This window comes from Leucoraja erinacea, chromosome 15 (assembly GCF_028641065.1).
Source record: "Leucoraja erinacea ecotype New England chromosome 15, Leri_hhj_1, whole genome shotgun sequence".
Classification (NCBI taxonomy): Eukaryota; Metazoa; Chordata; class Chondrichthyes; order Rajiformes; family Rajidae; genus Leucoraja; species Leucoraja erinaceus.
This window is the reverse complement of record NC_073391.1, coordinates 38,949,610-38,961,590: the sequence shown is the minus strand read 5'-3', so window position 1 is coordinate 38,961,590 and position 11,981 is coordinate 38,949,610. Positions and strand designations below refer to the sequence as shown.

Sequence of the window (11,981 nt, the reverse complement as noted above, 5' to 3'; positions counted from 1 at the left end):
TTGAATGCGAGTCAGATTGTGCACAATCCGTCCCACTGCTTTCTTGATATAAAGGGTGAATGCCTAGCTTCTAATGTCCATGTATTAGTTACTCATGGATTGAAATACTTGTTAGATAGTATGCATTATGCTCCAATGCACATGGAAACAATAAGCAAATTAACATGGCCCCACATTCCTATCTTTGATCAGGGTTTAGCGTGCATTAAACATTATTCGTGTTGATCATATATCTGTACACTGGATGGCTCGATTGTAATCATGTATTGTCTCTCCACTGACTGGAAGCACGCAAAAAAAGCTTTTCACTATGCCTTGGTACACTAAACTAAACAGAACTATCTGTCCTTCAACTGGCTGTTCATCTTAATCCTCAAGTTTGAAAACTCGTAGCATACATTCCTGCAGAACTTTGAGCAGACAGACAAGAGAGATGACAAGACAAGGAGGAAAATACAGAGGAAAGTATTTCAGATCAAATGGGTTTTACTGACCAGGATGATGGCCAAGGGAGGAGAAATTTTGGTGAACTCCACGACAAATGTACAGACATGCACACTGATGAAAAAAAGATGAAAAATGATTTCAAACCGATCGTCAACGCCTGCAAACGGAGAGTTGCGTTCAAAACCCCCAAACACAACGGGACGGGCAGCGTCTGGGGAGGGAATGGACAGACGATAACTTGGGTCCAGAATAAGTCATGAAACTGAAGATGCTTTAAGGCTAGACTTTGGGAAGAGGAAGGTCTGTAAGGAGACTGGGGGGGGACAGCCACATTAAACGAAATCCAGGTCGCTAATCAGTCGCGGAGGCAATCAGCAGTATTTTCCCAGAAGGGGTCGGCAGAGAGAAGAGCAGAATGTTGGCGGCGGAGGAGAAGTGCCAGCAGGTTCAGAGAGGATGAGTGACAAAGAAGTGGCTACAACTGCAAAGCAGCATCTGTGCAAAACAATCGCTAGAAAACTGAAACGGAAGAAAAGAAACTACAATGCAAGGTCACTTATTTGATCTGGCCAGGCTTCTGCACTTCTGACAAGTGCATACCAAGCAGCATAGGTATAGAGTTGGTGCCTGCAACGTACCCGCATTCACAAATTGAATGGTTGGAAACTCTGGCAGAACCCTCTGTCCTCCGCATCCGAACTCTAACTAAACATATCTACCAGCCATAGGTAGACACAAAAAGCTGGAGTAAGTCAGCGTGACAGGCAGCATCTCTGGCGAGAAGGAATGGGTGACATTTCGGGTCGAGACCCTTCTTCAGACTCAGCTGTACCGCCAGCACGATCTAATCCATGGCACGGAATTGTGTTAACGAGTAACCTTTCTAGATTCAAAACATTAATGGAGGTTTAATCTATTAAGATCCTGCATCAATTTGCACTTGGGCAGCATGGTTGCATAGTGGTAGAGCTACTGCTCTCAGCGCCAGAGACCCGGGTTCAATCCTGACTACGGTTGAGTCTGTATGGAATTTGTATGTTTCACCACGTGACCTGCGTGGGTTTTCTCCGAGATCATCGGTTTCCTCCCACACTCCAAAGTCGTACAGGTTTGTAGGTTAATTGGCATGGGGTGTAAATGTAAAATTGGCCCTAGTGTGTGTAGGGTGCTGTTAATGTGCGGGGATCGCTAGTCGGTGCGGACTCAGTGGGCCAAAGGGCCTGTTTCCGCACTTTCTCTCTAAACTAAAAACTAAATGAACTTAAAACAGACTAAGATCTGGTTATTGTCAAACACAAAAAAAAATGTACACAATAAAGATAAATGAATTGATCAATTCTTTGCAGTAATTCAGTGGACCATCACCCCTCAAACAGAAGAGTAAAGAATGTGAAGTTACCATCGGATTGATCCAGGAATACGCAGCTATCATCAGCAAAACTTCTTGTGCCAGAAACATTACCATAGTCAAATATTGGGCCTTCCAGTAAGGTAACAATGTCCATTCGATTAATCTTTTTGAGGATTCCACTTAAGGTATCAGCTGCAGAAAGAGGAAAAATATGTTGACTGCATATCATGAAGCAAAACACTCAGACAGAACCAACAGTGTCTTTTTTTAAACAGCTAACCGTTTTGCAAAGGTTGGCATCTTTGTACCTAAGAGGTTGCCACAACATAGAAATATAGAAAATAGGTGCAGGAGTAGGCCATTCGGCCCGTCGAGCCTGCACCGCCATTCAATATGATCATGGCTGATCATCCAACTCAGCATCCTGTACCTGCCTTCTCTTCATACCCCCTGATCCCTTTAGCCACAAGGGCCACATCTAACTCCCTCTTAAATATAGCCAATGAACTGGCCTCAACTACATTCTGTGGCAGAGAATTCCAGAGTTTCACCCCTTGTTCTGGACCTGCACCTCTTCACAAGGGCAAAACTGTTTGTATTCTCATTAACTAAAATAGCTTCTGTTGCCTGAAAATTAATCTTCTACAATGCCATTCTTGACCGGTGCGGTGGGGAAGCATGGCGGCGTAGGGCGACCTAGCGCGGCACAGTGTTAGGGTTGCTGCCTTACAGCGCCAGAGACCCGGGTTCGATCCTGGCTAACTGCATGGGTTTTCTCCGAGATCTCCGGTTTCTCCCACACTCCAAAGACGTACAGGTTTGTAGGTGAAATGCAAAATTGTCCCTAGTGTGAGGATAGCTTTAGTGTGCAGGGATCGCTAGTCGTCACGGACTCAGTGGGTCGAAGGGCTAGTTTCCACACCATATATCTCTAAATTTACGGTGAAAGTTAGACCCGAAGAAATGCCACCCATTCATTTTTCCCCCCAGAGATGCTGCCTGACCCGCTGATTTACTCCAGCATTTTGTGTCTATCTTTGGTGTACACCAGCATCTGCAGTTTCTTTCTACACATTTTAGCAGAAGGTATAATTGTGATCAGGTTACATAGACTGGCTGCATTATAAATGTGATCATCAATAGTTAATCCCCTGCACAAGACTTAAGGGACAGAATGTACAATCTGTGTTATCATCCTTTGCAGATTCACTGTCATTAAGCTGCTCCTAAAGTACTGGCCCTAGCATCAGTGTTGGGACTCTGGCCAGCAGATAGGTCTGGCACAACATAACGTAGCCACATACAGGCGCCAACCCAAGTTCCACCCACAAAATAAACCGACTGCAAGTGAAGTAACGTCCCCACTGTTGCACTCTTGTCACTGGGCGGCACGGTGGCGCAGTGGTAGAGTTGCTGCCTTACAGCACCAGAGATCACGGTTCAATCCCGACTACGGGTGCTGTCTGTACGGAGTTTGTACGTTCTCCCCGTAACTGCGTGGGCTTTTTCCGAGATCTTCGGTTTCCTCCCACACTCCAAAGACGTACAAGGTTGAATGGTTAATTAACCATATAACAATTTACAGCACGGAAACATGCCATCTCGACCCTTCTAGTCCGTGCCGAACACATATTCTCCCCTAGTCCCATATACCCGCGCTCAGACCATAACCTTCCATTCCCTTCCCGTCCCGTCCATAATTTGGCTTGGTATGAATGTAAATTGTCCCCAGTGTGGGTGGGATCGTGTTAATGGGCGGGAATCACTGGTCGGGTATGGACTTGGTGGGCCAAAGGGCCTGTTTCCGCGCTGTATCTCTAAACCAAACTAAACTCTTGCCCGTTGTCAAAAACCTGAACTTTTCCGATCCAAAAGTTAAAAAACTGAAGCTATTAAAAAGACCACCATACACTAGTTTTTAAATTGTATTAAAATTATGTTTTTTTCTCCAAATTGAAACTTATTAGAAAGTAACTAGACATAATTCATGTAATAAAATGTGTAAATGGCCTAATACGGGGTTTCTTGCAATCCTCCCTTCACACTGAAATGAAAGGACTTGTTGTTTCAGCACCAGATGTAACCTGCTGCACCGAGTTCCTCCAGCATTTCCTTTTTCTTTGCTGTGCCATGTTAAACCTGAAGGGAAGAAAGTGCTGGAGGAACTCAGCGGGTCAGGTAGCATCTGTGGAGGGAGTGGATAAGTGACACTTCGGGTTGTGGCCCCTCTGATTGGGGGGGTGGGGGGAGAAGGCTGGAAAAGTGAGGGGGTGGTGATTCGCAGATGGGTGGAGATAGTGACAAAGGGTAGAGGTGAAAAGGGAGAGACGAGGAGAAGTGAAATGTAAAGGCAGAGGGAGGGACATGGGTGGAAGGGGAGGGGGTGGGGATACAGGGAAGTATGGGACTTGGAGGGGAGAGTAGTGTAGGGGGGTGAAGATGGTGGGTGAGATGGGAGTGCACAGGGGTGTGTGGGAGGTGGAAAGGAAAAGGGGGGGGGGTTAGGCGGCATTACTCAAATTGGCAAATTCAGTTTTCATACCATTGGGTTGTAGGCTACCCAAACGGAATACGAGGCAATGTTCTCCAGTTTGCATTTGACTTCACTGTGGCAATGGAGGAGGCCAAGGACGGAAAGGTCCTTGTGGGAAAGGGCAGGGAAGTTAAAATGGTCAATTTAAAAGTGCTCACTGTGGAACTGGAACAAGCATCAGTGGTGCCAGTCTGTCTAGAACACAGATCCAAGCTACAGGAATGGGAACTTCTGCAGACCCTGTCAATTAGGTGCAAAATGCATAGAATGGATTGGATGACTGCAAACCAGCCATACACCTTGTAAATAATGTTGCAAAGCTTTATGTTACTGAACGTTGATTGGATGAGGTATTGAACCTTGTCTGGTTTTCTTGCAGATCAGGACAAATATTGCAAGGTTCGCAAAAGTCAGCTACCACGAGGTGCTGCGTCGATCTGCTGGGAGAGCGCTTAGGACTGCGTGACCTTCTGGAGTGTCTGTTTGAGCGAGGCCTAGAGGGCTTGATCAGGCAGATACGAGGATCGAACCCACAGTGGGTTAGGTACAGTGGTTGAACTATAATTGTGTTTTGTCAAAATAAAGATTAGTTGCGTAAGTACTTGATTCACTTGTTTTTGACTGAAACTAGACTGGGGGGGAGCTTAGAACAAGCAATTTACAGTTGCAGGGGAAAGTGATGAACAAACCAAAGAGTTGTGGAGTGGTTTCTTCGGAAAGTGGAAAGAGATAGGTTCGGGAAGATGTGACTGGTGGTGGGATCACAGTGAAGGTGGTGGAAAAGAATCCATTTCCTATACTTTGGCAAGACAGCACATTTCTTTTACGAGGATGTTGCCAGGACATGAGGGTCTGAGCTGTAGGGGGAGGTTGACTACGCTGGGATTTTATTCCTTGGAGCGCAGGAGGATGAGGGGTGATTTTTTAGAGGTGTATAAAATCATTAGAGGTATAGATCGAATAGATGCACAGTCTCTTACCCAGAGTTGGGGAATCGAGGATCAGAGGACATAGGTTTAAGGTAAAAAGATTTAATAGCAATCTGAAGGAGAACCACAAAGGGTGGTGGGTGTATAGAACGAGCTGCCAGAGTAGGTAGTTGAGGCAGGGACCATCCCAACGTTTAAGAAACAGTTAGGCAGGTGTATGGATAGGACAGGTTTGGAGGGATATGGGCCAAACGCAGGCAGGTGGGATTAGTGTAGCTGGGGCATGTTGGCCGGTGTGGGCAAGTTGGGCCGAAGGGCCTGTTTCTACGCTGTATGACTCTATGACCAAGTTCCTCCAGAAGTTTGCTTTTTGCGCAAGATCCCAGCTTTTGCAGTTCATCGTGTCTCAATTAACTCAGCAGAGCCCCCAGTGTAAGTACTGGGAATTGCTGCAAATTTGTGCTCTGCTCCAACTTCCTTGTGCAGTTGGGACTTTGCCAGCTCAGAGTGGCCAGCAAGTATGAGACTTTGGAATCTGTGCAGGCATCCCAAACGTGGCGACAGTTATGCAGAGAAATGCCAGCACAATTCCAACAAGTTCCAGCCCAACACGTCATCCTTTGAACTCACTTGTAGCACTTTTTCCATCTCGCACAATCCATTTCTTTAACAGTATGAAGCTCTGAGTAGTTAAAGAGTTTGGATTTTCAACCCGAATCTGATTGATGTCATCAACAGAGAAGTTCAATTCCCTTGCCAGTTCTGGAAGACAAATAGATGCAAAACAAAACATTATTTTCTAATTTCCCTTGTTGCGGCACAGCTATTGTCTACAAGCCAAATGTTGAGTTCATGCAAGGCGGCAATGTAAATCCTGCTCTTATTAAATGCAGGCACACATAAAAAGTAAAATCTCTCTCTTTGCAAGGCTTATTCCTATAATTTTAAATTTCTGCCTGTGCTGGTTAAACTGCACAACCCATCACAGCACTCCTGTTGGAGATTCACTTGAGAGATATAGTGCGGAAATTGGTGCTCTGGCACACCAAGTCAGCGGCGACCAGCAATCACCCGGTACACCAGCACTATCCGACACACCAAGGACAATTTACAATTTTTTTATTTTTTATTTTTTTAATTAGAAGTACAGTAAATTACAATACTACACAACACATATATCTTAATACATTTTTTGTACTGCTTCATTTTTTTTTTGAGCTTTAAGAAAAAGATAGAAGTAAGGAAAGTAAAGAAAGTGCGCAAGAGTCGTGAAGTGCAAGAGTGTTGGGAAAAGAAAGCCCTTAGAAAAGAAGTTAGAGAAGGAAGTAAAGTGAGAAAATAGACCCTAGAAAAGAAAGAAAAAGAAAATAGGAACAATCGCTCTATTATAACATTAAACTCCGCAGAAAGGAGACTACCAACCAAGTCTGTTTTTGTTGTTTTACCTCCCGTTACCAATTTACAATTTTTACTGAAGCCAATGAATTAACCTACAAATCTGTACGTCTTTGGAGTATGGGAGGAAACCAGAGCACCTGGAGAAAACCCACACGGTCGGTGTCAGAGTGAGAATGTACAAACTCGCACAGACAGCATCATGGTCAAGATCGAACACGGGTCTCTGGCGTTGTGAGGCAGCAACTCTACTGCTGCTGGTCTCTGGTCTCCTCCCTCGCTTATCTTTAAATGCCAAAGAAACCACTCTTACTTGAATTTTTTATTTCCCCATAACTCTCACCCCATCCCACACTGGGGCTGTGTGGCCTTTATTCAAGTTGCTTAGAACCTGCCACAGCTGCATTCAAAGTCAACCTGAAGTTGAGGAAGACCTGAAAATGTAACAGGAGAATCTAAAGATGAATGCAGAACAAAAGGGAAATGTATTCACTGTTAATCTTCAGTCACTTCTGTATAAAGCCCATCAATAATAAAATATCTGTGGGGCACAGAAAAAAAAAAAATTAACTGGGCAATATTTTAGAGAATCAAAGCATTTTAAAAGATCCCAAGGGCTGCATTGTGGCAGTGGGACCTCATGGGAATGTATCTGAGAAAATTGCATGATTATATGATTCTCCGTCCGATTCAGCAGGGAGAGGTTTACAATGAGTTATGCTGACAGGGTAGATATACAGACTTCTGCCACATTATGGAGGGCTCACTTTCTTAGAAAACCACAGTGGGCTGCAATTTTCTGTTTCATAAAACCTTTCCTCCCATTTAATCCCATGTTTAAGCGGAGGTACGTTCCTACAGGAGTTTTTCCTCTCAACAGTAATGCCCCCAAGGGGTGCATTCTATAGCCAAAGGAAATCCAATTGTACAGCAGGACAGAGGAGGAGGAATGGGAGGACGTGCGGCTGGGAACAAAGGAGGACCCGGCATGGGGCCACCGCCGTAAGGCAGGGGGAGGGAAGAACAAAGGAGGACCTGGTGTGGGGTAATTTGCAACTTTGTCGACACTCTTTATGTGGCTACTCTTTACATACCTTGGATATGCAAAACAAATAATTTCACTGTGACTTGTCACATGTGACAATAAAGTATTCAATCATTCATTTCAGGAAAGGAAGGCTTATTTTTTTTAATTAACCAGAAGTGAATGTCACATTGTTCGATTCCAGAATCAATATATAAGTATCCACCGAAGATGTTGCCTTGTCAGTTTCCAAAGGAAATCTCGTAAGTGCCTTCTCGCAGCCTGCAATTATTGTCCTTAGTACACTAGTTGAATTATCTGTGTACATTTTGTATTCATTTCTCCTTCTCACGTAAATTCCTACAGAGCAAATTTTTAATCTGGATATCAATTTTTTTTTTGACAGTGATGAGTTGATTCTGTGAGGGCAAATTTCTGTAACCTGAAATGCCACAATGTGGGGATGGGGGTTTACATTGTAACATTAGGGCTTTGTACATTGACAAACTTTCCATAGTCTGCAGAATTCTCACTAACAAATCACCGACCCAAATGGTCTATGCGAGTTATTCTGTTCGAGCATTCTCTTACTTTTTTCCAATTCATCTTTTAAAATGTGTGCTTTTGTGACCATTTCTTCTTTTCTTATATACTCTATCAGATTTCCCCCAAAAAGGTATTGATGCAATTCTCCTTAACTCCGTGCCACTGTATTCCATCTCCTTGCCACAGACTCAATTTACAAATTTCTTGTTATATGCTCGAGAATATCTTATTCTATGAGTTCTATTCTTGGACTCATCCACCTCGGGAACATTTCTATTTTAAGTCTCCTTGGGTATCAAACATATTCATAATATTCAAAAGCTCCATCATTTCACCCATTAGCTTTTGTCATATTAAGAGAAAAATGTGTATTTTCATGGGGTGGCACATTGGTAGAGTAGCTGCCTCAGCACCAGAGACCCGGGTTCGATCCTGAGTACGGGATGCTGACTGTATGGAGTTTGTACGTTCTCACCGTGACCTGCGTGGGCTTTCTCTGGGTACTCCGGTTTCCTCCCATACTCCAAAGATGTACAAGTTTGTAGGCTAATTGGCTTAGGTAAAATTGTAAATTGTGCCTAGTTTGTGCAGGATAGTGCTAATGTGCTGGAATCACTGGTCGGCCCGGACTCAGAGGGCCTACGGGCCTGACACACTGTATCTCTAAGCTAAACTAAACACACAAATTATTAGAACTCATTAAACCTCGCCATGATTTCAGCAACAAACACACTGCAATCAAGTGTAGTAACTAAAAACTTAATAAATCTTAACAACTCGATAAATTTCATAACTCTGAACATATTGCTTTCTTTGAAGATGGACACAAAATGGTGGAGTAACTCAGCGGGACAGGCAGCATCTCTGGATAGAAGGAACGGGTGACGTTTTGTGTCGAGACCCTTCTTCAGATTGAATGTCAGGGGAGAAGAAGACAGAGATAAGGAAGTGTAAGGTTTTAAAACGAGATATCAAACGGGATGTGGATCAAGGAAAATGTAGAATAGTTCATTTGTTAGCCATGAGTCGCTTATTCACCAAATAGGCATTAGTCATTTAGTCATTGACTAATACTGCTCAAAATGGGAGTGAAGCCTGTTTGTTGTTGGCAGTGCTCGCCTGCCCTGTGGTACAGATAAACTGCCAGCAGATGGCATGCAAGTCACAGTATTCCTGGCTGAAGCAGGAAGCCTTTCCCAGACGCTCCCTGTCAGAGAAACACAGATTTCAATATCTGGGCTACATTTACATTCAGCTAACTGCTCTGTAGACACACTGGATAAATGACAATGGTCGAAAGGCAATTAACATTTGCCAACTTTAATGATGCTAAGGGCGGCACGGTGGCGCAGCGGTAGAGTTACTGCCTTACAGCGCCAGAGATCCGTGTTCGATCCTGGCTGCGGGTACTGTCTGTGCGGAGTTGGTACGTTCTCCCTGTGACCGCGTGGATTTTCCCTGGGTGCTCTGGTTTCCTCCCACACTCCAAAGACATGCAGATTCGTAGGTTGAAATTGTAAATTGTCCCTAGTATGTAGGACAGTGTTAGTGTATGGGGTGATTGCTGGTTGGTGCGGACTTGGTGGGCCAAAAGGGCCTGTTTCCTCACTGTATCTCTAAACTAGACTAAACTAATCCGCAACATTATTAAAATATCTTTTAAACAATTCACACCGGCTACATTTGAAATTGCAAAAGTTGATTGGAAGATGAACTTTGCAACCATTCTCATAGTTCCTTCTGGCACAGAAATGGCATAGAGAGGGGAAGGTGTTCAAGTCTTTATCCCAGCGTCTGGGTGTCTAAAGAGCATAGGTTCAAAATGAGGGGAAAAGATTTAAAGGGGATCTGAGTTTTTTTCCCATACAGAATGTGGAAGGTACTTGGCTGTCAGCTGACAGGGGAGATGGTAGAGAGGATACAATCAGTGTTTAAAGAGCGATTTGGCCAGAAACATGGATGGGAAAGATTAAGATGGCCCATTGCCGGCAAATGGGATTTGCCTTGATAGGCATCTTGGTTAATGTGGATGAGTTGGGCCACAGGGCCTGTATCCACACTGTCTAATGCTACAAAACTGTGGACAGGGCTTGTATCCACACTGTCTAATGCTACAAAACGTGGAGCATCAAGCCTGCACTGGCGCAGTTCCATGATGGTAACCAATTATCTTATCCACCAGCACGTCTTTAGGATGTAACAGAAATCTAGAGCACTCAGCAGAAAGCCTTTTCATATCTCTCGTTTCCCTCTCCCCACTCTCAGTCTGAAGAAGGGTCTCGACCAGAAACCTCACCTATTCCTTTACTCCAGAGATGCTGCCCGACATGCTGAGTTACTCCAGCTTTTTGTGTCTGTTTAATGATTTCCAACATGGGTTTGGATGTGACAATCCAATCAAGGTTCCCTGTCTTCGTGTGGGAATCATAAGATAACCAGCACATCTTACCTGTCCAGCTCAGTCCCAGATGATCTGCTACTATGGCTGTCCTTATATCGGTCCGTTCGCATGGGCTTTGAGGGCCTGCAGTTTTTAAAACAACGAATTAGGTCAAACATTCCAAGTAACGTACCTAACATCCAAATTGAGGTCAAAAATCTACTCGTGCCCATATAAATGAAATAAACACGCCCTAGTGGTCTGCACAAGTGTAACTCCTACCGCGATCGTTAATAAGGTCCAAATTCAGCTGAATGTAGAAAAAAAAATTATGTAAAATCAGAGTGTAGTAACAAATATGAATTTGAACATGCTGAAGAACTGCTCTAATGTTGTGTAACTGGAGGTATACAAATACCGTATACAAGTTTTATAAAAGTTCTCGTGGAAGTGTCACACTGATTTTTGTCTGACTTACAGAGAATTGTGGCACTACAGAGAGGATGCGGCCTACAGCTCTCTGCTTCACACTGGTCGGCATGCTTTACTAAGAGAAAACTACCGGGATGACACTGGAGAGAACGGGGGTGGATGGATGGGGATGGGGGGTGGGGGGGGGGGGGGAATACGAGACGACACAAACAACGACAATGACGACATGGCAGCTAAGGATAAGTCACGCCACAGGCAATCACAGATAGTCATGCACTAAAGATCAACAAGTCGAAAGTTTTACAAACTAGGCTTGATCTCCGCGATGCGAGCCCCTCGAGGCCCAGAAACCTGACTGCTTTCCTCCCCACCAGTCCTTTTACTGCTCCTTGTCTCACTGTAGACCTTTTCAACCTTTGATTTTAAAGGTGCTGCCTCTGGTCTCATATCTCTAGGAGACCTCGATGCAGTGGGAGGTACGCCGGCTTCAGAGAGGGATGTATTTCTCCGCGCGCCGTCTTCATCAGGGATCTCTGTCTGACCCCTTTTCTCTTCGTTGGCGCGTCGATCCGCAAGTGTTACTGCCTCACCGCTATTCCCTTTAAAATATCCAAATGAATGTTTACAACCCTCACTCGGTTGTCCCTTGCCTGCTCTCTCTCTCGATACATTTGTGGTAGTGCTGGCTCTTACCTTAACTGGCAATCTGGAATGAGATTGCTTAGAGTTTACTTTCGCTACCTGACCCTGCTCTAAACTGGGCTGGGAGACTGTCAGCGAGGGCGAATTAGTTTTGTCACTATTTTTCATAGGGATTCTAGACTTGGTGTCAAATTGTTTGGGAGGACCTGCTTTTGGCTTTAACTCGCTCTTCCTAACCTGCTTCATCTTGCAGGTTGTCGTTTTCTGTTCTGTATGAGAAATTGTCAAGGGGGCATTGTTTG

The 11,981-nt window shown here is 44.4% G+C and overlaps 1 protein-coding gene across 16 annotated transcripts in view; it reads right to left on the bottom strand.

Moving 5' to 3' along the window:
• Positions 1-11,981, bottom strand: part of ank3b (ankyrin 3b) — a 287,522-nt gene that overhangs the window by 16,039 nt on the left and 259,502 nt on the right. For all 16 annotated transcript variants that reach the window (XM_055647217.1, XM_055647218.1, XM_055647209.1 and 13 more), the window contains 3 exons: positions 10,675-10,749; positions 5,891-6,022; positions 1,847-1,990 (listed from right to left, as the gene is read on the bottom strand). In XM_055647217.1, coding sequence (XP_055503192.1) covers positions 1,847-1,990; positions 5,891-6,022; positions 10,675-10,749 — 351 coding nt within the window. The remainder of the gene's footprint in view (positions 1-1,846; positions 1,991-5,890; positions 6,023-10,674; positions 10,750-11,981) is intronic.